This window comes from Telmatherina bonti, assembly GCF_933228915.1.
Source record: "Telmatherina bonti genome assembly, chromosome: 20".
NCBI classification, from domain to species: Eukaryota; Metazoa; Chordata; class Actinopteri; order Atheriniformes; family Telmatherinidae; genus Telmatherina; species Telmatherina bonti.
The window spans coordinates 20257140-20284287 of NC_136618.1; the positions used below are offsets into that span (position 1 = coordinate 20257140).

Sequence of the window (27148 nt, forward strand, 5' to 3'; positions counted from 1 at the left end):
AATTAATTTGATTTTATCTGAGAAAGCAATTGCCTGCTCATTCAAACAACCTTACAACCTTATCATTTTCATTCCTTTTCTATGCTGCTTATTTCCTGAAAAAAATGTGTCTTCAATATCATTATATTAAGCAAACATTTTAGTGGTTATTATATGCTGAAGTTTTTTTTATTGTTTGTAATTTGGGCTCTGGAATAAAAATGTATTTATTTATTTATTTATTGTTTTGTTTTGTTTTGTTTTGTTAGTTCTTCAATAGAATGAATGATTATCCTTTTAGCCATTATTTTTATCATCAAAGTTAAGGTCTTTTTTTTTTTTTCTTTTTGCCTATAATGTGCAGCCAACATGTTAAAAAAAAAAAAAGAGCTGAAAACTAAAACATAGTTAAACTCAAGAATCTTGACACAAAAACCAAAACAACCTATAGACCATGTCTGATGACATAATGAGATTTCAGATACAATAAAGCTTTGTATGATACAGTATAACCTTATATGTCAATCAGGAGTCTGAAAGTCTGACCCGTTCTGATGGTGTTCATGTGTTCGTTATGGGTCCGGCTACATACATGAGAGACTTTACTGCAGTAAAAGGACCCTGACATCTCTGTGTCTTAATCTTGCACATGTAAATATATATGGGGTGGCAGTGGCTCAGTTGCTCAAGCCGGTTATCTAATAACCCGAAAGTTTGTGGTTCAAATCCCAGACATCTGTTGTGCCATAGGGTCTCCAGAATCAGCAAGGCTGGTCAGAGAGGCCATTGGCTGAACATTGGGTGCCACGTTTCCATCAGTCTGTCCTAGTCTGGTGTGGATGAATAATGAAAAATGTTGTATGCAATATAGAGCTAATTCATTATTACATATGATCCTGTAATCTATGTATTAAATATACACTATCAGCCAAAGGTTTGGATACACTTTCCTATTAAATCCATTGAGAAAGTGTGTCCAAATCTTTGACTGGTACTGTACATCCACTGAAGAGATTTTTCTTCAGCCACCTTCATTGTCTCCAGCCTTATTATTTACCTTCACTTCTTGGTACCAAAGACATCAGAACATCTGCTAGAGTAAAACCACACAAACGGTTCATCATCATCATCACTTCATCCAAATAACTGATCTTAATATTTCTGAGATACTTAATCAGAACTTCAGGAAAACTTTAGAGATTCTTACTTTGACTCTGTTGTGGTCAAGTCTGAATAATAAATATCCACATAATTCCTAATTTGATTCAAACTGTGTTTTTCTGAAAAATTAAAAAAAATGTTACAAAGAGCCAAAGCATGAAAACAGCTGTTAGTTTTCTTACATTTGGATATTTTCATTTATCTGAATAGTATCACAATTGATTTATTGAGTAAGCCAAATGAGTCAGAGAAAATCCTTAATTAATCCTCTTCTTTTATCAGTTTTTCAACCTCTTGAAAATGTGGTACTTGACAGAGTCTATATGACCTTTACATCAAAAATCAGCACAATGTTATTATCTACATTTACTCCCAAATAATGCTAACACACACTGGAATTCCTGAAGGCAATAGATATTATTAAGCTGCCGTTGGAACTTCACTCATTACCATTGATTAATTTTCTCCAACAGAATTAAAAATATCTGTGATTTTGTTTACTCCATAACACAGCGGAATACCCTGCAGCAGCAAGTGTGTTGAAACATGACCCATCACTGACAAATAAATATTAAAGTGGCTCTCTGACAAAAATAATGAGGTGCCTTCTATGCGACATGAGCAAAAAAAATATAGCGGCTCTTTAGAGAAAGATTCACCTTCACAAATTAACCTTTGGTCTCACATTACATGTCCCTGCAAATCCAGTGCTGCTCTATATAAAACAGGAAGCAGAATAAGCAGCAGTTCAGCCACACTGTAACACACACAGTGATTTCCTGTCTGTTGCCATCCACCTGTCAGCCATTTGGACACCTAAACTGCTAATATCCCACAATTTATCTCCTTCAGTGACTTTTGGACTGGCTGCTCATGTTCAGATGTGCAAACAGTCCTTTTTTCTCTCGCTGACACCTTTCCATTGACTCACTGACACACGCTGCTTGCTGACAGACGGATCTTTACATGAGAGACATGAGGTATCCTGTGGATGAATATGGATGGGGCAGTCCATCTGTCCATCTGCCATTAGGCTTCACTGGTACTGAATGCTAGCAGGGTTCAGCTAGTAACTGAGAAGAATCTGAAATTGGGCTTGATGTGAATCAACCTCTTCTATTTTCCAAGACCAACCCGGAGGGAACGTAGTCAGCCTTGAGGAATGTTTTCTGCTGTGTTTATATTCCTTATAAAGGCAGAGATGGGGGAGTGTGGCACTGGAAATATTAGCTTTGAGCTTTCTGACAACAAGAAAGAAGTGACTATCAAAATGAACCGATGAAGAGATGAGACGTGTGTGCTGAGAAGGAAGGAAGTTTCGTTGCGGAGGTACAGAAACATGTCTCTGAAATGTGAAATGATTATTAAACCAGGAACATTTATGACAGCAGGATGGAAATCTAACAATAAAACATAAAAATCCTCCCATTTAGTCTAGTGGGCACTCAGAGTTTCAGATCCACCTGTCACACATCTCTGCTGATGCTCTGCTATTGTAATTATAATGGCATCCTTTATTTACTGCTTTAAAAATGTGAATGCACCATGAGCATCTAGTTTTAGTGTTTGGCACAGTGTTTATGTGTAACATTATTTGTTATCCTGTAATGTAGCCCCAGAAGAGCACAAGCCAGTGTCCTCCTTCGGCCAGCTGCAAGCACAAATAAATGCAGAGTCAGAAAGTCTCAGTCACGTAAAACCTATGCTAAATCAATATGCACATTAAATAATTCGCTGGGACTATTTATGAGGGGAACAGCTGAAAGAAAAAGAAATTTGGGGTTTTCAATTTGGTATTTTCAATTTCTCAATAATAATGATGCTTTCATGTTCTAATGCAGTTGGAATAAGTATGTTGAGACACATTGTTGGAGCTTTGGTATGAATGCTTAATATAGATTAGAGAACTTCACAATGAAGAAATGATGCCAGATCCACTGAAATCATGTGGCAAATCCAGTATTTATTACATTAGGTAGACATTTAAAGCAACATTACTGAACTTTAGCAGGTTTTTGTGATTGGCGCCTCCCAAAGAAAGCCTAATCTGTGTTGCACCCAATGTCTATCTCCAGCCAGTAAATATCACTCCCATGTTGTCTCTTATTCCATTTCTAGCCTTGTCACTTACTGTCTTTATTTTTCCCATTATTCCAGTGACATATTTCTCTTGGGTTTCTGAATGAATCTGCCATTGTGCTCATTCCGAATGGCAAGTATGTTGATGTCTGGTTGCTGACGTGTGACGCAATGTCATGAAGTAAATACTCTGAGCTGGAACACACAGTTGTGAAGTATGGTTTTTCAGGCTCTGAGGGCAACGGCAGCTCCATGAACGTTCATAATGAATGTCAGAGTATGAAAGATCAGAATTTTAAGGTTGGAAATGTACACATTATTGCCTTAAGAACTTGATGATATTCTGGTTTAAAGGACTTTCAAGTTTTAACTAAAGGGAACGTCCTAGTATGATTTACTCAAACTATTATTTCACCACTTTTATTATTTACTATTTACATACTGTCTGTCATGTTACACTGTGGAGGGTAAAATTGCAAGATCTCTAGACCAGAAAATGTTCTTGTAAAACCACAAAATCCACAGCTTGTCTCAATTTAGCTCTGACACAACCTTTTCTTCTTGTCTCCTCTTTTCGTATGTATATTTAATAGCAGCCGAATATATCCACCCCCTTGGGGAAACTTCCAAACATTTCATAAATCACATGGCACTCTTGGATATGATATGTGATCATATCACTGGAAATTCTCATAAATTTATTTATGATATCAGGCAAAACATTTGCTTTGATTCCTGTAATGCCAAATTTGGAGGTAAATGAATCCTTTGAGGGGTTGAAATTATCATTTGAATAAACATCAGCCTTCAAATCAAAGCTCTGCAGACTGTATGAGGAGCTGCATCAATAAAAAATCTTTGGGGTTCAATGTAAGAATTTCAATGACATGCTTTTAGAAGTCATAGAAAACAAAAATAACTAAATAAGGAGGCACAGCTGCTTATTTGGCTGCTCACAAAAAGGAGAAAAATAACAAAATCTGTTATAAAAAAAAAATGTCTGACTGAGTGTTTCTTTGACGGCAGAACTCTTCTTTAGAAAGGTATCAATATACTAGAGCTGCTGTTTAAACATCAAGAGTTAGTGGTGATATATTTATGCCTGGGGAATTGTTTCTGCGTTTGCACACTCAATTTCAAATTTCACATTCTCTCTGAAGAAGCAGCCTGACGAAACTACTGAGTGCTGCTGTTCATTCATTGTCATTTCAGATATCTGAGCTGTGTGAGCATGTCTGGCAGCAGCAGGACAGAGGACAGGGCCTTGGGACTCAAACAGACGAGGAGAAGAAGCAACTCTTAGGAAATAATTATCTCTCTCAACACCTCCCTTCCCTCCCACTGCATCCTCCTGTGGGAGAGATGGCCGTGATGGTTGCCAGTCATGGCTGTGCCTGGACTAAAAACTGCATTTTCCCTCTTTTATGAGCAGAGTTGCTGACAAAACTTCTGATAATACTCTCCAAATCCCTCAAATCTCAAATTTAGAATTGCATGAGGAATCTGGGTCAGTTTATCGTGTATAATTTGACACCACAATATGCACAGTGTGCACATTACGACGCTACGACACCTGGTGTTGCAGCTGAAACTAACATTCACCAGATCATTCATCCTCAAGGTTTTTATATACTCCACAAGAACAGGGAACTTCATTCTTTGGGTGGAAACAAACACAATGGTGTGATTTTGTTCTCTCTGGTTTGGGAGTTCTAGCAGCTTGTTCCTGAAACATCGTCTAGGCAGAACTTTTCTGACTTGTGGCCTCCCAAGAACTATTGTATGATCGGTAGGGAATTTAAAGTGGGTGTGATTACTGCTGAAAAGTGCAAACCAGAAAGATGTGATTTTCAAATGCATTGGTGCATAATTCAACAAAGCTAAAATGCTTTTTTTTTTTGTAAAGAAACCAGGCCAAAGTAACCTTTGCTCTTGTTTTTGCCACTTTGCGAACAAGAACCAAGTTCTCTGTTCTTCAGGGTTTGTGACAAGCTTAAATTTTCTTTGTCTAGCTGACAGAAGTGGGACCTGATTCAGTCATCTGCTGCTGCAGATCATGTTATATGAGTTACTGTCATCTTGAATGCATTGAGTTGCTGCCATGTACTTTGCTGATTATTTAGATTATGTTGACAAGCTATTGAACAAGTTTATCTAATAAAGTGGACAGTTAGTGCATAATCTATTTAAACATTAAAATAAAATCAATTTTTTGCACAAACATTATGATTTATTTGGATGTTTAAAAGGCAATTCACAATTTCCAGTCTGCCTGAGCAGAAGACCTGTGTGACCTGAATTTCGTCATCCTGCATCACTCTATGAGGGTTCACCAGGTCCTTCTGTGGTTGACAGCCTATGACCCAAATACAGTAACTAGAAGGACTGAGCACACCGACTATGCATGCACCTGGATCAGGAGTTATGATTATTTAAGTTTTTGTTTTGTTTTTCCTGCCCTGTGTGTAATAAATGTTGGAAAATGGAAAATATTCATGCCTTGGATTTCTTAACTTGCATCAGATTGGCTGGCAGATGTTCACAACAAACACTCCAAGGTTTAAGTGTCATTTGAGTTTGGAATATACATATGGCTGCACCTCTATCTATGCACATTGGATATTTTGAGTTTTTAACTGCTGGGTGTTGAAAACCTTTAAAATGTCCACATTGTAGGTCATAGTGAGATAATAAACCAATGATGAATACAAATACATATTATTCAACCATAAAAGTATATCCATGATGTGCATGATACTTAGTTGATAATATTAGTTAATAATAGAATAATTTTGTCTTTGGGACTCACTTTAGATAGGTGCACAAGAGCGACAGTCATCGTGAACTTATTACTCCTGTATTATTTGTCTGAAACCCAAAGATCCTGTCTTGTTTTGACATAAAGCAGAAAATACACTGATTTGTCAACCTGCCACCAATGTATGTGGTCAGTGAGAGTTAATAAAAAGAAGAGTAATCTAAAAAAAATAAACAAAAATAATGCCATCAATTCGGTCTCAGTTTGCCAGCTCTAATCAACACATGCAAATAGTTGTTCTCACAGGAATACAAACTGAAGCAATGGTTTTAAAGAGAATCTTTTCCTTTTTTTTTTTTTGCTTTATTGAGAATACTGTCAAATCAAATCCCCAGAAGGATGAAATGAAAGTAATTCAAAAGGATAAAAGGCACGATCCTCAAAGGCATTAGTTATTAGTTATTTTCCAGGAACTTGACACAGTATATCTTGAAACAAACCATTCACACAGCTTTCATGTCACAAATGAAAACTGTTGTGTTTGGAGTCCAAAATATGTACAAAATAATGTGATTATTATAATGTGAGAAATTCGATATAGAACATTGTCTTTGAAAGAAATAACCATAAAAGGCAATTTATGCCTAGATCAGAAAACGAAAACATATTCAGACGTCATAGAGCCAGTAAAAGCTTCAGCCTACCCAGGCGGAGATGTGTCATCATATAGAGGTGGTACCCACATGAACAACGTCATGTGAAGATTGACAATCACAGTTAAATCTGTTTGCTCGACGGCAACCAGTACCACAAGAAACAGGTAATACAGCACTTTTAAACATTTGAAACAAATTAATTTTCTGATCAGTTTTGACTTGTGGTAAAGGGGAAACTCAGGGTGACCAGATCTCTGTGCTGGTGCTTCATCTTTACTTTGACAGCACTCTGCCTTCACTGGCGCCTGCAAGAGAAATGATGACTTCATTCTTACAGGCTCACAGAGATCAGCTGCAAAGCCTGAAATGCAGGCTACTGTGTGATAGCAAACGAGAACAAAGAAAGAGAAAAACAAAAGATATTTTAGGGAGCTATAATATTATGAAGCAGATTTTAGAAATGCTTTACTATAACCTGCTTTCTTACATTTAATCCTCTTGTACTGAATGAATATATCCTAGAGGCAAAAGCAAAGGCAGATTTATTCATGGCTGCCCTATCTGAGTTGAAAAACTAAAAGACAAAACAGTATATAAATCATTCAAAAAACTATATTTGCAGGTGAAGTGCTGGCTGAACCAGAAGGATGACAAAGAATGCACGAGGGAAGGGAAAATGTCAGGGAAAAGCCAATGGAAGAAACATGCGTCATCCAGACAATTCTGTTTGCCCGAATGTGATAATCCCGCGTGATTTCACAAAGCAATGTTAGCTGTGAAATTCAAGAATCTTTTCCTTGAATGCGGGTTGTTTCTATGGGAAAAGAAATCAACTTGATATCTTTATTGACACTGTGGAGAACCTCTTCACCACAATCTCATAAAAGACACTTGATCTTGACTTTTAATTAATGCAAGTTAACTTTAATGAATTCAAATAAAAGTTTTACGTAGCCTTTAATTTTATTAGATACATTTAAGCACTTAAGTAAGATGTCATTTCATAGGAATACATACAATTGTGTGCATACATTGATGTTGTTATCCAATTAATTCAGTTTAAATGTTCAGTTTTTCTAAAGTATTCTGCAGAAGTGACTTAAAAGAAAGCAGAGATTTGATGTATTTCATACTGATGCTGCAGACACACGCTGATGCTCTTTAAGTATAGATGAGGTAATATGTTGTTTTTTTTTTCTGCATGAAACACAATCACCAGATGAAAAACATATAACTCAACTCATCTTTATTTATAACATCTTTGAAATGCCAGCATGGCAGAGTGTTTTAAAGAGCAAAAAGAGGAAAAAGAGTTTTACTTTAAAGAGTAAAATTTTAAAATCAGCCAAAAGATAAGAATTCTTGCAACAGAAAGGGGGAGAAAACTCGGCAGCACAAGCTATAAGCAGAGCCAGGAGGTGAAAAGGAATTATTGAGCATCGCCTTCGAGATCCATCCTTATGTAGCTGCCACTGAACATCTCTGTTGACCTGAACTTTAGCGTTTTTTGCTGCAGATTGTGTCAAGCTGGGAAAAATTTCAGTGCTTGGTGACCTTGAGGAAAATCCATGTTTAATATTACAATTCCCAGGTGCTGGTCAGTGTAGTGCCTTTCAGGTAGTTGTATGCCTCCCAGTTTCTGTAACGTGTATAATGCTGCAGTAGTTATTTTCTAATGAACAGATCCATCTCTATAAGCAGCTTTACAACCCAGATCATCTGAGTATTTCTTAAAAGAAGATGCTGCAAGTATTACAAAAGATGCAACAGCAAAACTGTTGAACATGCTTTTTTGTTGTTGTTGCTTTTGAAACAGACATAACTGATGTATACTTCCTGTTTAACTTCCCGTGCTATACCTCTGCTACAGTGGTGTAATTTTTGCACTAGCCACACTTAATGCTTTAAGAATGAGGCTTAACTTGATGCCTGGATAAATGGCAATTATACTTTGTTGACATCACAATTTGTTGATGCAATGTACAGTGAGTGAAGTATAATCTGCCCACAAATTACAACATCCACAACAAAGGGCTTCATGTCTCCCTTAAGGCACAACTGCCTGAAAAAACCTAATCAGTTCAGATATTTTTCTATTACTTACATCACCATGAAGAAATACTGATTTGCATTATGCCTGCCTGTTGGCCTTGACATCAAACACAGGAAGAGGGTCTGAGGAAGACTGAGCTTTTGAGATGAACAATAACTTTTTTTCCAACAAACTACAAGGGGGTTTGAGGCAACAGCAAGGTCTGACCCTAAAAATCCATGCCTCTGATTCATTTTGACATTTGTTATCCACATTCCTGGATCCATTGCTGCCATCTCAAACTAAGGTTATTATCCTTCAAATAGAAACACTTCTAATCCTAAAACTCCCTTTAAAGCAGCTGGATTTTCACATGATAAAACTTCAGTAGGCTTTAGTCTCTGTTGTTGTGGACCAGGGTTTTATCAGTTCTGGACCTCAGGACCCCCTGCTCTGCGTGTTTTAAACATGATCCTCCTCCACTGCGCCTGAGTTAGACTACTGAACTTTCTCATCAAGTTCTTTGCAGCCTGTTATTGAGCCCTTTATTTCATTCAGGTGTTTTAAGGAAGGGTCGCCTGCATGTTTTGGAGGAGGGATTCAGATCAGACACGGCCAACAACGGCGGCTTCAACAGAAGTGAGCTGCGATGGCGACAGTGATGCTGTAGGTAGCCAGCTGGGTTTACCTCTGCTGGAAAAGGTGATGTTCTGAATGCTTGCAATTTGTGTGCGACAACCAATATTATGCCGTATATTTACATTAAATCTTCCCATTTTCCAACTCAAAAGAGGAAAAACTATTTAAATAACTTATACCTGCATTATTTTCATCAAGTGTGTTAGTTTCTCATTTGTAGCATATGTTTAATTATAATTTCTTCTAAAATGGTGTAATAAAACAATCCTAGACAAAGCATGTCCCTAGTGTTGTTTACCTAATACACATGTAGACAATATCTGCTGTGACAGACAGCATAAAAAGGCATCGTGTGAGGAAACCTGCTGGAGTTACAGTCGGGCTTCATTAGCTATGATGTGCTGTGCTGCAGTGACCGTAACTCAGCCTCATCTTCCTAAGAGGTATCCCTGCTCATCTGTTCAACAATACCACCAGACTCATTAGAGAAGCTCTGGCCAACAAGGAAAGGGAGGTTAGAGGTGTGACACAGAAGAGCACATTGTTCAGTGGAAATGAGGAGAATTAAGGGCCAAATTGCTCAAATGTCCTTGACAGTACAAGGGAACAGTAGATGACACATCCATGTGTGTCCGCGTAGAAAATCTTTAAGCAAAACTTCTTAAAGCACTGCAAGCTAATATGTGTTCAGTATGTAAATCTTTCTTTCATCCAGAGAGGCAAATATTTAGAAATTCAGCTGAAAACAGCCCAGAATAAATAAAAATAGAAATACTTTGATCATCCTTAAGACCCACATTTTGCCAGTGACTTCTCATGTGTTGTGTGTGTGATCGCTGTGTGGGAAGCAGCTGGGTTCAAAACAGCTGCGCAAACATGCTCTTTCATCTCTCCGACTGCAGCATCAGACTTATGTTTCACCACCTTAAAAAATGTACCCAGAACAAAAAAAAAAAAAAAATTAAATCAAAGGTTCCACTTGCATGAATATTACGGATCAAATGGAGCAGCAAGAGCAAAATATTTGCGCTGAATCTTTATTAAACAAAGTAAAAAAACTGATGTGACAAGTGTTGAACAACAGTCAGTTCACAGTTGAGGTGCAGTGATGAGGGGGACAGGTTTTTCCAGGTGAACCGAACCCTTGTGTGACATCGGGTTTGTCTGTGCAGTCATCCGCGACCTCATCTTTAGCTTTTACTTGATCGTCTGCAGGTGTCACAGTGAAATAACTTGTGTGCTGAAACTTCAGCACCTCGTTGCCCCAGCTGGTCCATCCAGGTTGAAGATTACGAGCAAACAGCTCCAAACGCTGGGCTTCAGCTCCAACATACGGCTTCAGCACCTCTGGGGATAAACAAAAAATCATAGCAGTGAGAACATTTTTTTAATACTTTTTTTCATGTAGTTACCCAAAAAAACTCCACTGTAGTTTACGCATTACAGTACAAAAATAAAAGCTAAAACATGCATGTTACATAGTTTACAAGAGCAGCTTTCATCAGACTGACTTCACTCTGTATGTCAAAGAAAAAAAAAAAACAACTTGTCCATAGTAGAGAAATTACGTAAGGCTTTTCTTACGATGGCATTCTTGGACTTTTTCCTTTTTAATGAAGGATATAATATATACATATATATATATATATATATATATATATATATGTATGTATATATATATATATATATATATATATATATATATATATATATATATATGTATGTATATATATATATATATATATATATATATATATATATATATATATATGTATGTATATATATATATATATATATATATATATATATGTATGTATATATATATATATATATATATATATATATATATATGTATATATATATATATATATATATATATATATATATATATATATGTATATATATATATATATATATATATATATATATATATATATATATATATATATATATATATATATATATATATATATATATATATATGTATATATAGAATACATAAGATAATTTTCATTGGTTTGTCTCCAAAACATTTTGTAGAATGCAGTTTACATCAACCACTAGCCTGGTTTTCATCTATGTACAGTGCTATTTGCAAATTTTAATAACATTTTTTAAAAACATCCATCCATCCATTTTCTGCTGCTTATCTGGGGTCGTGTTGCAGGGGCAGCAGCTTAAGCAGGCAAGCCCAGACTTCCCTCTCCCCAGTCACATTTGCCAGCTCTGCTGGGCAGATCCCATGGCGTTCCCAGCCCAGCCAAAAGATATAATCAATCTCTCCAGCGTGTCCTGGGTCTTCCCCGGTGTCGCCGCTCGCAGGGATGTACCCGAGCCACCTCAACTGGTTCCTCTCAACGCGGAGGAGCAGTGGCTCTACTCTGAGCCCCTCCTGGGTGACCGAGCTCCTCACCTTATCTCTAAGGGAGAGCAAGGCCACCATGCGTTCTTTTGGTCACGACCCACAGCTCATGACCATAGGTGAGAGTAGGAACGTAGATCGACTGGTAAATCGAGAGCTTCGCCTTCTGGCTCAGCTCCTTCTTCACCACGACAGACCAGAGCAGACATTTTTACCTCAGCCAAGGAGGCGGTGAAGGTTACATTTTTGCCAGTGTTTATCTGCGTTTCTGTTTGTCTTTCTGTCAGCAACTTTATGCAAAAACTACTGGAACAATTTTCTTCTTTTTTTTTTTTTTTTTTATGACATTGGCTCTTGGTCTAACTTAGATTCCATTCAACTTGAGGAGTGATTTCGGATCACCATCTGGATCCAGGAGTTTTTATTCTTTATTATTGTGGGAGGAACATTTTCAGTATATATGCATATAGCTCCATAATAAATGATGAGTGCTTGGCCAAAATTTACAGAAGTTCCCAACAAGTTTTACAAGATATCAAAGTAAAACCTGGATGCTATGATCAAGAACAAGAAAAATGACAGAATCTTTGGAATTTTCATCACTACTAGAGAACAAATGCCGACATAAACACGCGACAAACACCACAATACAGCCAAGACACTTTTCATTATCAGTGTATCTAGGAATCTAATCGGGTATCTATTTACATGTAGGACTATAATATAGAGTGGAAATCACAATGTGAGTGGAAATGAGCGTCTTGGTGGAGGTATGTGCTCCCAGAGTGATATTCTAGTGTTTCAAATAAAAAAAGATTTTGCTTTATTTGATTATGACGGATTGACATAATGAAATATGTCAATTTTTCACCACTATTAGTCGTTAGCAAGTCATTTTAAAGGTGGGTACTTTCTGCAAATTCTGGAGGTGTTGCACCCTTGTGGGTAAAGCTTGCTTCGCTTCTTTAATTCTGAACAACTTATCGGAAGCAAGAGGATCATATTGAAGCTCTTTCAAAAACTGCCAAAAACAACACAGTATCTGTCAAAGACAGCAGACTAAAACAAACCATCTCAGTCAGGTCAGTCCATCATTGTTGCTATTTTAGTCTCACATTTATTTGGTTACATTTATAACTTCTCTTGCTCTTTTTTCCTTTAAGTGCTACAATTGAAGCCAATCCAGCAATAAAAAGAAGGCTGTAAAACCAGCTGATCTTTAGAAAATAAACTTGTTCTTGCAGGCTTTGGCTGGTAGATTATAAACTCTACAAGCCACATTTTTATTATTGTACATCCCTTTGTGGTATTTCATAATCCTCAGTCTTGCTTTGACGACAGACATTCAATGAATAAATGAATGAATCTATCAATCTTTCTGCTAATATGTGACAGTCAGCTGACACACATACACAGTATATACAAGTGATTTATTGAAGGTCAAATCTTTGATGGTATTTTAACATCAAAGTTCAACAACCTGCCACACCCAAAGCCAGAAGTACTCACACTCACACTCACACAGGCTTGTGTAGCTTTCCTTTTTAAGGCATTGTACTGACTTCTATCATTCACAGACAGCCAAACTAAATTCTAATAATTTGCGACCTTAACATTACCTCAATTTATATAAAGTCCCAACCCTAACCAGGTCACCAAATATGTCTCGATAAAACCAGTCCCAAGCGAGGCAGACTCCCTCCACACCTTTACGATCGAGCTTAAAACCTTCCTTTTGCATGATTCTTATAGTTAGGATATGAGTATCTCCTGAGTTGGAGTCTGCATGTACGGGTCCCAACTATCCAGGTTATGCTCATTGCTCTTATAGTTATGGGTAGTCTAGCCAACCATTACTTATGTAGCAATGGGGATGTTACCTGATGCACTGAGAAGTACCTCGCTCTATTACTCTAATATATTAATGTATAAATATATGCCAATATTGCCGTCTCTAACTTAATTCTCCTTTTTTTCGCAGGTCTTCCTGATTAAGTGCAAATGTACATGTTGATCTGTCTTTCCTGTCGTCTCCACCCCAACCAGTCGAGGCAGATGGCTGCCCTCCCTGAGCCGGGTTCTGCCGGAGGTTTTCTTCCTGTTAAAGGGGAGTTTTTTCCTTCCCACTGTCGCCACGTGCATGCTGAGGATGGGGGATTGGATCGAAGTCATGACTCAATGCAATCAGTTGGTTTCTATTATAGGATATGTATGAATTGGCTTGAAATTATGGGTATTGCTGTGAAGTAGCAAATAAAGTTGAATTGAATTGAATTGAAGTTCAGTCATCATACTAGAAAAACTAGTTAACAAAAAAACAAAATAATAAAATATATACAGAATCTTTCAAATCCATCCTTAGACTTTCATCTCTTCTACAAAGGTCCACGACAGCCACTCTCTTTACTAACACAATATAATGACACACTTTTGTCAAAAGCTCTACACGTTTGGCTACTTCAGTTATTAACAGCTTTGTGAATAATTCTTCTTTATGTTTTATCAAGCTGGCTCTCAGCAAAAGGATTCAGTTGTCGTTTGAATTCTCTGTTTACTTCCCCACCAGCGTGGCTAATAATGGTTAGATTCATCAGGCTTTTGGCTGGTGCTAGGTGACAAATTTCCAGGTTTGCTTGACTACAATGCCTTTCTTGTTAATGTTCCTGTGATGAAACGCAGCTAACGCCAACACTGTCTGCAGCTGATGCTTTAGTTTGCAAATATTAATATTCCAAAAACACATATCCAGTTAAACTAATCAAGAACTAAACTTTGGTAATCAAATTTAATTAAATTTTATGACAGCAGCTTTTTCTTTTTTTACTTGGAGTGGTTTTTTTTTCTTAATTTGCCTTTTCGGTGACATGCAGATAAAAAAATTCCCTTTTCTTCTAAGACATTCAATGTTGTGATATGAGATTACTGCACGGCATCCATGTCTTGGGTGAGTTCTTTGCTTGTCGCCGGGTAAAAGGTAGAGGACATCACCAGCAGATGTGTTGCTCCTTCATCCACAGCACATGTTTTTCAGTGTGGAGCCTCAGCCGTGACCATGTCTCTGTAAGTGCTAATATTCCAGGAGAGGCACACCTGACAGTTATGTTTCACGTCCTCAGTCTCCTATGCTATTCTGACACTCAGCTCAACCAACACTCTGAGAGTTAATGAGCTCAGAAGTATGATCCCAAACCTGATCTAACTGGCACAATCTGCTGTCCTACCTTTCATTTTCTTCCTATGTACGTCAGAGAGACAGAGCCACAGTGTGGAAAGGCCAAACATGCAGCTCTGCGACTAATTCATCCTCAAGTGGTGACTCAGCTCTCAAGTCAAAAAGAGATTAAAGGTCTAATTATCTTCCTAACTTTAAAATGGGACAGTGTGTCAAAATTCTGCCAAGAAAACTGTCTCAACAAGTGACACGCCGAGTCTCAGAAATTCTGCTTTGCAGACTCTTCATATTCTCTGCAGGATTAGCAAAGTGGGAGCAAACTAATTATGCTCCATCATTTCAGTTCACAATATGTACAATATGCTTTTCATCATGCACTGCTTGTTGTCTGGGTGGTGTTAATCTTACCTTAACACAACCTAATTTTCTTGCCGTTAAAACAGGTCTTATTCAGCTACGGATCTCTTAAGGTGCTCTGTGACACCAGACAGATGATCCTTGAGACCTGTTAACTTGTGGCAGAGGGATTATGTGGATCAGACATGTTCACATTTTTCCAGTTACGATTTTGTGGAGTTTGAAGCCAAAGTCCAAACCTTCAGTTTTTGATCCATTTTTCAAACCATTATAAATAATATTTGTAATTTAGCAGGGTGCATGATCCTGTTGAGAGCAGCCACTGTGATCAGAGGATACCAATGCCATTCCAGGATTTCACCAAGTCTGCAATAATCTTCTGGTATGAAATAAAAACCAAAGTACTATCCAGATAAATGGCAGGACCCAATGTTTCCCAGCAGGATGCAGGCTGAGACATCATCCTCCACTTTTATTAACATCTGCTTTGGCTTTTTCCTCTGAATGTAATCTCACAATTTCTTGTCACACTGTGCACTTCAGACTTCCAATCCAACTTCAAATCCTATATTCTGCAAAAATAATGAAATGACTGCAGTTGTGGAGTGCATCAGTAATGGACAAGAAGCTAAGTACGCGAAACTTGTCAAGCACGTTATGCACCAACAATTGCCTCATCTTGAACACGTACATAAAAAGATATTGTGGGTTTTAGGAAAAAAAAAGGGTGATCAAAGCATTTGTTTTTACCTGGAAGAAAAGATTTATGCAGTGGAGGACTATGAGTAGCTGAGACTTCGGCCAGACAACAGAACAAACTGGAAATGAGACCCTGAGACTGTATACAATACTGGACAGAGCAGAACAATGTCTGCACCCAAATGCTACATATCTTCTGCGTCTGTTGTTAAATTTGTTTGCAGCATCAGAGCCAGTTGATCAGGATGGCTGGTTGTGTACTGGGAGTAACTGTGGAGCCACTGGAGCTGTCTGTCCAGAAAAGAATGCTGCACAAGCTACTCAATACAATGGATAATTCTTCACACTCTTTACACAACACAAAGGATACAACTGGAAGTTTAGTGAGACTTCTTCAGGTCTGTTGCAACACAAAAAAGTGCAGGGGTCCACGGTTACAAATGACCATTTCATTTTAATTTTACTGTGTTTGACCTGCCAACTCTTCTCCAGGTAAACAATAAAAGTACACCCCTATATTAGCCTGTCGCATGATGCCAAGGAAAACGAGAGCCATCAGACAAGGCTGACTTTGGACACTCAGCTGCTCACTGCAGGGACTCGTCATGGCAGAAAGTCAAATTACTGCAAGCTACACCATTTTGACACCTGTCTGTCAGAGCAATTTCTTTTACAGCAGTTATTCTCTGATGTCCAACCACACGAGTCTCTTCTTCGCCATTTCATGACCCTACCGCTGTTTCACTGGTTGTCGTTTCTTGACACACATTTTGTACGTAATAACCACCACATCCTGGGAGCGCCGTATAAGACCTGATGCTTTGTGGATGCGCTGATCCTGTCATCATTCCATCACAATTTAGCTCTTGTCAAGGTCTCTCAGACCTTTACGCTTTTCAATTCTTTCTGCTTCCAGCCCTTCGATGTCAACAAATTACTCTTCACTCGCTCCCTAATACATTGCCCTGTTTGACAGGAGACAGTGTAATGAGAAAATAAGTGTAACTCATTTCACCTGACAGTGGTTTCCTTGTTGTAGCTGACTGATTTACCTCGAAACTGACATCATCTGGGATAACAGAGGTTCATACTGTATGCCCCACAGCTGTATATGTCTCTATTTCCCAACAACATTCAGGATTATCTTCATTTTAACCTTAGAAAGCCCAATGTGGCAGATTTGATACTGTTTACATAACTGCAACTCATAGATGTAACTCTTCTCCAACACACCTGAATCAAATAAAGGTCCAAATAAAGACTTTACAATAAAAAAAAAAAAAGGACTTCTTTTACTATTTTTAATTGGTCAAACTTTAAAAGGGTTAACAATGCTCCTGATATTTTAAGTCTATTTATGCATCTTTAATAACATTATATCAAATTTTGTTTTACTAGTCTCTGTTATTTGGCCATGGTTACTGGATATGAAGCCACACACAATAGATGCTGCCTTGTTTCTTTTAAGTGAAGAATATTTTTCAAGTTAAAGTGTGTTAAAGTCATATCTTTTCTCAACTTACTTTGATCACCAGATGATGATGAACGTCTGCACCAAAGCATGATGTGTTGCTGCAAAATAGTGCACTGTAAATTGCTGTGAAGCAGGAAAATTATTAACAGTTTCTCCAATTAATACTATTAGAAAAAAATGAATGACAAGATAAATAAGTCAACTGAATAAGGTGTTATAGTCTCCTTACTGCTCTGGTATTTTTCCTATTGTATTTATCAGTAAACGTGCGCTGATCAACTGGCCACCCATCGAGATCGATCAAAACAACCAATAAGATGTCCTGTAGTCTCAGTCTTAAAATATAGATGTCAGTTGTGAATCAAGCATCGCAAGTTGATTATTAATTATTGTATGATTAAAGGTAGTACAGGAGATGTTTCTCATGACTATTACTATATTGCTTAAAATCCCCTTCACACTCCAATTACAGCCAAGTAGTGAATTTCTCGAACACAAAAATAACTAAATTTAGCAAAACACTAAATTTTTTCTGAAACGGACAGGACTGGGAAAAACACCATTCAACCATTTTAACTGACTTGTTCCAAAAGGTTGTATGCATGTCTATCAAACTCAACTGCTATTTGTCCCTTCCCCTCAAACCCCTCTGAGCACACCCCTCTTGATGGACGAATTGCATGCTGTCAGAGGATTGGAGCACTTAAATGAGGAAAGACGTGAGAACTTGGCTGACTACATTAGCTAGCATACCACATTGAAATACAGTACACACAAATGTAAGGGACATTAGCAAATCAACACTGCGGAGTATTCATGAAGCATTGTGCGTTTCCATGCTTTTGAGGTGTGACTTTGGGGGAAATCTGAAGAAAAAGGGTTTAGACTTTTGATTTGTGTATTTTCAAAATGGAGCTTGTTTGAGCCATTTTTCCAGGATGACCTACCTCACTTTTACAGGTGGAGTATTTAAGATTTTCAATATTTTATATATGTATATATATATATATATTATTTAGAAAATATTGGAAATCTTACATACTCCACCTTTAATGCAAAACAATCCTGTGCATATTGTGTGTGTGTGTGCATGCATTAGTGTTTGTGTAATTTTTATCAACATATGTTCATCCAAATTTAGTGACAGTCAAACATCTTACTGTTGGGACTGCTTTTGGTGTCTGCATGCATTTGACCTTAATCTGCTGGCATCCGTGAGGACACCCATGCTGTTGCTGACAGCTGTCACCGATCTGCAGTCACTATCAAAAAGTCCAAAAAACAGTCGCAAAACACTTGCATTTCAAAGCATGAAGGTAGTTATTAAAGTAGTAGTGAGAACTTTTGCACAGTTCTTTTGCACAGACCCTAACACTAACCCACAAGATTGAACACAAATGAAACGAGACAGTTTAGCCTACAGGAAAACGTTTTATTTTGCTTGCACCACATTAATTTATTGTTAACTTGGTGTGTTATGTACATTTTTATAATTTTTCGAAGTCTTATGTTATTAATGACTTATTTCACTCCATAATTGAACTATATCTCCAACGTCCCAAATAGCCAAGTACAGGCCATACGTATGAGGCACATGTTGCCTGACAATTCATGATGCAGTCTGATCGTTTCCACTTAATATGCTAAAAAAAAACAAAAAACAGATATTGAGAAACGCATGCCAATCTGATTCAGTCCTTAAAGTTAAAAATGAAAGCTTTGGAACTCTTCTTCATTCAGCAGTGCATCAGATGCTGTACTAAGTGTATGGCGAGAATATTTACAATATGCTCATGTTTCTGAACTGTCACAGAAATCAAAATAAATATCTACTTTGACCAGCTAACATCCATACAGCATACAGTTCTGGAGAAACTGGGGGGAGGGGGACATTGGTCAAGTTGTTAATTCTGATGATTCCAACTAAACGCAAACAGATAAATTGTAATCATTAGACCGAAATTTGTGATCTGCAGCGCTGAAACAAAAATAAAAGCCACATCTGTTTGCAAGAATTCTGTATTCACGTCATTAGGGCAGCTGGTGGTTTTCTTGTCATTTTGTAGAGTATAGTTCAAAAATTATTTATCTTCCATCATGGAGAACTGAGAGAAGGAAGATCAAACTTTCTCTTATTTGATTAAAAAAACTATTTTACAACAGTAAAAACTCAGAACACGGAAGCAAGTTAAAGAGAAATCTCCATCCATTCCCACCAAACTAAATGCCAGTTGTAGCTCTGATTATTATGTGCTTCCATGGTAGGCTGGAATTTGACTTTAAATAGAAAATAAATCTAGAAAATTCCCAGGAAAAGCTAAAAAAGACCTTTGATTCAGTGCACTGCCAATGTGCAGGTAGCTCCTTTCCACCCATATTGTGAAGAATCCCTTCAGAAATTCATGTATCCACAAGTTCATCCAGATCTCCACCAAGATGTAATGGAATCTAAGTTAAACCATTCTCAGAAAAAAATTTAAAAAAATCACCTAAATCCGCCCCGTAATTTTTGCGTAAAGTTGCTCACAAACGGATAAATGTGAGCAACAACATAGCCTCCTTGGCGGAGATAATAAGCTTGTTTTGCTGTTTTAATTGTTACAAACAATGCAGTACTAACACTGTACCAATGTTTGCATGACATTTTATTTATTACATAAATACATATATAGTGGCATTAAGCTTTGAAGCAAACCCACCAAAAAAAACCCCTACATATTTCAGGATTAGCATCTTTACCCAAAACGCATTTCCATATTTGTGCCAAAGATCAGTTTACACCTCTGTGCTTTTTCGAGGCAGTGTCTGTGGAAGTGGAAAGATACTTTAACAAGTTTTAAAATGCAACTGGACCTTATTAGTAAACCAATATGAGCCGTCTAAGAGATCAGCCTGACCATCCAGCAATAGAGTAAAGCCTGTCTCTCATCTCTCCATGACAACCAAGGTGTCAGTGACATGAGCTTCATCCGAGAGGGCAGCACAAGTGTGTCAGAGTGTCTCAACGCTGTAGGCTCGAGAGTTATGGCTTTGCGCCACCAAGGCTGCCCACAGGCTCGAGCAAACCTGACATGTTCGATCCTGAAAAAAGTAGTAGAATTACAGGGGTGATAACTTGCTATGAGGGAATGAAAGCTCAGGCTGGATAGTGCTGGATGTTTTGAGACATATCTGGTGTTTCTAGGAATTGAATTATGTATTGCAGTAGTGGAAAAAAAAAAAACATACTTCCATAGTGTATCTTAAAATAGTAAAATAAATTAAGTTTTATGAATCAAGGGCTTTTGAAAATAAATCTTTGGGGATTGTTTTACAGTTACCATGCTGTAAGATTTGAGGCAAACTCACAGTAGACAGAGCTTTCTTGCCACTTGTGGAAAAACAACAACAACAAAAAAAAACGAAGTTATTGCAGTTCTAACAGAGTTGATGCCACTCATTGTGGCTATTAAACAACAAAAACTAATACACAACAATAAAAAAAAAAAAGGGCCCCAATTCAAGACTTTACTATGATTCCGTTTTTGATTATAAATGCAGCCAATTTCCTACATTATGGGCAATGCTGTGCACCAAAATACCTGTAAAATTTTGTGCATTACAACAATCACTTTAAAAGAAACCCCTCCACATCAGCAAATAAAGTAAGTGGAATAAACAGACCAGTTCTGAATCAACCTGCTGGGAGGCTTTGCCATGAACAAAGAATCCCACATGGAGACCAAACACAATCTGTTTCCTAATCTACTGAATCTCTATGGTATCACAGCTCCATGGAGGCATCATTATGATTTAAATCAATGTATTTTTAACAATATCCAGCTACTTCTATGAGACAGGGGCTTTTTTTTGTGCTGCTCAAATGGCACCAGCAAACACCGGCTGTGTTTTGCTCTCCATACTGCACAATAAATCGTGATCCCCTGAGAGGGGGCGAAATGACGTCAAGCCGCCCTTATTCATAGTCCCTGCATATTCATTGTCAAGGTCTTACATTGATTCTAAGTAGCAGAGTGCATGTTGGAGTCAGGGGGAGCGCATTGGATGAATCTGACACTTGAGTAGCAAATGTTCACACACTGACGAGTCAAACCTGTTAGGAAGTCAAATACCTGCTATGGAAAAGTTAAAAAAAAAAGATCCCTTCTGCTGTGGAAAGTTACATTTTTCTTAGAAATTATTGTGAAAGCTGATTACTTTATGTTGTCTTCTATTCAAAGGCACATGTTGGAACTTTTGTCATCTTGAATAAAATCAGTGGTGCGTTCATTTCCATGTATCATGTACAATTTCATCCACATAAACTCCAAGACCTGACTCAGGCTTACAACCTTTGATGGTAAACAGTTACAGCACTGAGATCCTATCACTGCCACAAAACAAGATAACAATCAATGATGTTGCAGCATTGCCCTCTGGTGGCATGAGCCAAACTAAAAAAAAAAAAAAAAAAAACAAAACCCAAAAAACGTGCATTTACCAGACAGTGAGGGCTTCTGGGAGTGCAGGGCTGAGGGGACGCTGACAATCAAGAGCTTATCTTCCACAGGAACCTCGGGTATCTCCGATGGGCTGAAACAAAATTTTATCTAAATAAGACCTCAAAGGTTACTCTACAAATAGCACAAAACATGACACATAGAGAGGTTAATTATCTCACACCTTGTAGGGATATTGGCAGAAGAACGATATCGACCCAGGACCAGCATTTCATACGGCTTCTTGTGCTGTGAATCTAGTGGAAACACAAACTCTCCAGATGTGGTGACCTGCAGGCAAAGGGCAAACCTTTGTAACAGTTGGATTTACCCCGATCGGCGAGATTTTCATGCTCAAGCAGATTTATCAGTTAGATGGGCTGTACCTTGACCCAGAACCATTCAGCCACAACCTGTACGCCCCAGTGTGGATACAGCTCATCACGGACAAAGCGAAGGTGGCTGGGCCGGTTCGTCACCCAGGTAACCACTAAGCAGTTGGGAGATGCCAGCAGGGGGACTGGGAGCCGTTTCAGCTGGGATGAAGGCAGAGAACTGTATCTTAATTGAAAAACATTATATTTAGTGATAAAGCCACCATTCAGTTTTATAACGCTCAGCACTACTACTGTGCAGCAGCCATCATGTTTACTTTTGTGGTTCAAAGAGAATCACCTGGATTACAGGACAAATTACAGATTCAGATATTCATGCTATTGGCGAGATGTCTTCTAATGAGCGGTCCAACATTATGCTAACATCATGAGTACCTCACAATTAACATCTTATTAATAAATCAACACAAACACCAACATGCTGCAAAACAAGCTGAGTATCAAAGTAAATATTATGAGTTGCAAAGTTCCTTTCAGCCTATCGTGACACCGTTTAGCAGATTCAATTCAATTCAATTCAACTTTATTTGTATAGCGCCACTTCACAACAATGTTGTCACAGGGCACTTTACATACACAAATCAACATACACATCAAGATACACTCATGTTTTCTCAGGATGAATTCCTTAATCTTAATAATCTTCATTTTTAATTGATAACTGTCTATCATAGCAGCATAGAACACAAAATCATAATGGGATATCTATTGACGTGATAAATAAAGATAAAGTCTGTAGCTCAAAGGTCAGGTTTATATTTTCTAGAAATTAAATATTTAAAGCAGTATTTTGGAAAAACAAAGTTTTAAAATCTTTAGAAAGTATTTTGAAGTAAATAAACTAGGCTGTATGGCATCAGAAGAAGGTGACAATACTGGTTACATCATATGTAGAATTCAGCAGAAGAAGTTGTGAAAGTAGAAATATATCTTGAAAAAAAAAAAGAAAAAAGAAAAGATTGCCTGATGGACATCTGCAAAATAAAAATACATAAGTCTTCCACAGGTACTACTTTTCTTTGGCTCTGGGATATTATATCTAAAAGACTGCAGTCAGACACTCATTTCATTGTGCAGCAGTTCAGATGCGAGTAACAAAATAGCTTGTTTCCACAATGAACAACTGACCAAATGCTGAATGCGGGGGGGGGGGACGACCGGCCTGGGTGGTCGTGGGTGAGGGTAGCACTTTGTGTAGATGCATCCAGAGGATATAGTTTCTTTATCTGGTACACATGTACCTAGCCATTTGTCTTCTTTTAACTGTTATGGGGCTAATAGGGCATGGGTGACAGTGGTTGTGGATGGGTGTAAGGGGACTATAGATGTTTGTGTGTGTGTGTTTTATATATTTTGATGTAAATTGTATTATTATGTGAACCCGTCTGTATTGTTGTCAAGCAAAAGTGCTATACTAATAAAGTTTGATTTGATTTGATTAATACTTCAGAATTCATCAAATTACAATGCCTCTTTGGGTAATATGCTCAATTCCACTCCTGTTACACATTGCTTCCTGTTCAGGGGTTAGCCTTGTGTTGGATTTTGAATTTAGTTTGTTATGTTAAATAGTCTGGTTAGTTGTTCTCCATTTCAGCCTTCTGTGTCTGTTTCATGTGCTAATGTTACATGGAAATTTCCTCTCCTGAGATCAATAAGGTCTTATCTTTATCCTCTTTCCTTCGCATCTTAGCAAAGGTGTGAATGCCCAATTACCTGCGGCTCCTTTTCACAGACTTGTTTTCCCATGGTGGATCCATAACAATGAGGTCAAATCTCCTTCCATCTGGGTGAAAAACACACAACTTAGTCATCAAAGGTGATGAGAAATTACAAATTCTATAAAATCATTCATTTAACCATTTTATTCTGGTTGAAATTGAGACATTGATATCACAAAAAGATCAGACCTTTTATTTATTTTTTTTTTATTATTTTATACTATACAACCAGAAGCATAAAACTAAACTAAAACAGGGGGAAAGTTTATCAGCCATTTACTCAAGATGGCTCAGAAAGTATACTTTTCCAGTTATAATTCTTTTTCCCCCATTTCTCATCATTATACTCACAACAGAGCAGAGGTTGTATTCTTGTGAAATCAGACAGCAGGAAGGCTGTGTGGGGTGGTATGACGTACTCCTCCCCCATCAGCGTAACTGCTGCTGCCCAGTCCTCCTTGTTCTCTGTCACCCGAGAGAACAGGTCAACGTGTGAAGTAAAACCATCTTCTGTCACAAGTATCTGAGCGCGCGCCTCGTGCTCGTCATCGTCCACTAGAGGAAGCTCTTTAGCCATCTCACAAAGAGCTGCAAGGTTGCACTCTTCGGAAGGAGGAGGCTCTTTCATTGTGACCGTCTCTCCGTTCAGGTATCCAAAGGTCTGTGCTGAACCCACCAAGGACTTAGTTCCTTCCAGAACAATAGATCTGATCTGTGTCATGTAAACACACATTTCTGAGACACATAAGAGTCTGCTACATATACTGGGTAGTCTTTTGTAGACTGTGCATATGAAAAAGAGGAATAACCATAAAATACATAATGTCTTGCTATAAATACGGATTAAAGTCAAGTTTCTACTTACTTTTTCATGGAAAACCTGTGAATCAATTTCCCCCTGGTTCAGTTGCACATGTTTCCTCTTCCTTTTCTGAAAGTCAAATTGAAATAAAACACTGTTAAATAGGAAAAAACAGGTAAGCTTGATTAATAAATTAATGATAGATTTGAGAAATATTCTGGTAGAACGAACTTTCATGGAATAAAACTTTAAATAATATCTTACTGAAGCTGTTATATTGTCAGGTACACTGATATCATTGGGAGATTAATCTCCCTCAATAATGAGTGAGTTTACAGACAGGAACAACATATGGAAAACTTGGGGGTTTATCCTGGGTTTCTGGAAGAACAGCGGTCCATGTCCAGCGTAAGATACCTTTGTCTACTCATTACGGACCCCTTTGGCTTAGGTGGCTTTTCACCACCTAAGCACCAGCTCTAGATGCTTAAAACTGGTTCTGAACAAACACCAGTTTGTATTCAGTGGAAAAAGGGTTACAGGCAGACTTTCCAGCTCCATCAAAACACTTATGAAAATGGCAAACCACTGCCTAATTTTTTAAAGAAATACTTAGAAACTCTTGCCTCCTTCTACAAATGTAGGATGAAGAGTGTTTTGTCCAGCCAGCCAGACAGACAGATAACCAGGCAGACAGACATCCAGCCAGACAGACAACCAGCCAGACAGGCAGACATTCAGCCAGACAGACATTCAGCCAGCCAGCCAGATAACCAGGCAGACATTCAGCCAGACAGACATCCAGCCAGACAGGCAGACATTCAGCCAGACAGACAACCAGCCAGGCAGACATTCAGCCAGACAGACAACCAGCCAGCCAGCCAGATAACCAGGCACAGGCAGACATTCAGCCAGACAGACAGACAACCAGCCAGACAGACAGACATTCAGCCAGCCAGACAGACAGACATTCAGCCAGACCGACAGACATCCAGCCAGACAGACATCCAGACCGACAGACAGGCAGACATCCAGCCAGACACACAGACATCCAGACAGGCAGACATCCAGATAGACAGACAGATAGATTATCGCGGCCTTAAAATACATATTTTCTTCTTTCATGCATGAATGTGTGGAAACATCTGAATTTGTTTAACATGTTATGAACATGTTATAAACATGCAGCACTGTTTTCCCCTCATAGTTTTGATGAGTCCATAGCTGTATTATGGTGCATGCACAGATTCAAACACTTCGTCAGCATTTTGCTGTTAATGTCCAATTAACCTGAGCAGACCTTTTTGTCTCAGCGCCTCTAACACCGTTACACTCCTGACACTAGTCATCTGCTTCGCCATTTACCTTTGATGATTTGTCAGGTTTTTGCAACATATCCGCGTTTCTTTCATCTATAGTAGCACTGGCACTGTGACTATAATGACTTTTAAAAACATGAAAAAACTGCTTTTTAAAACTGCACTTGACGTGAGACTTTCCAGTTTGTGTAAAGCGATAGCCTCGATCCATCAGCGAGGGCGCATCCAGAAAAGAGCCCAAGTGACTCTGAACCACCACGGACATCGCGTGGTTAACACTTAGGGACTATTAACATGTAGCAAAGCCGACTTCTGTTCTCTCAGTTGCATCAAAATGCTAAGACACCAAGCTTTCCCTGGAAATGATGCCAAAAACAAAGCGTAGCGTGTTAGCCCACTACTTTGCGGAAGTAAATTGCGCTCGGTGATTTTTGTCCCCCCTGTCGCCCCGTAGAAACATCAGCAAATCATATCACGAGGTAATTAAGTAGAAGTGAAACTTACGGCGTAAAAGCTTGTGGTGAAAACGAAGACATGTCGATCTGCGCGAGGAGGAGGGAAACTTTATTACCGAGTTGAGAAAATGCCCCGTCCTGCTGCTGCAGGCTCTCCACTGCGAGGCAAAGCCTGCAAAACCATCACTGTGTATGACTGTCGCTTCGAAAACAAGCCCATTCTGAAGAAATTGCTGGAAATAAGAGGGTTGGACTTCGATGACTTTCTGCAAATTCTCAACAAGGCAAGAGGGGGGGTCACATTTTGAGGGTGTTTTCACTGGAGGTCGGAAAGGGGTCGCAAATTTTACATGAAATTAATCCAACGCAGCTAAATATCGAACCGTTCGCCTCTCGGACAACTTGTGTTGAACTGATGGTTGCAGTAGATTTATAAGTAGGATATAATGAAACGTACTGTTTATGACAAATATGTTGAATTGTTGTTATTCACAATGGTGTTTGAGGGCGTTGTGGCAGATGTAGTTATACAAAAACAAACAAGTAAACAACAACAAAAACAAACAACTGCCAACAGTTTTAACGTGTCATCACATACGATGCTTTGCAA

General features: G+C 38.2%; 1 protein-coding gene across 1 annotated transcript; it reads right to left on the reverse strand.

The window, feature by feature from the left end:
- Positions 1–10388: 10388 nt before the first annotated feature.
- On the reverse strand, positions 10389–26348 carry mettl4 (methyltransferase 4, N6-adenosine; the record flags this gene model as incomplete). Its single annotated transcript, XM_079259957.1, has 8 exons — positions 10389–10651; positions 21849–21940; positions 22031–22137; positions 22233–22407; positions 23958–24027; positions 24314–24674; positions 24828–24893; positions 26130–26348. The coding sequence occupies 8 exons, from the start codon at positions 26346–26348 to the stop codon at positions 10389–10391; spliced, it is 1353 nt and encodes a 450-aa protein (XP_079116083.1).
- Positions 26349–27148: the final 800 nt, after the last annotated feature.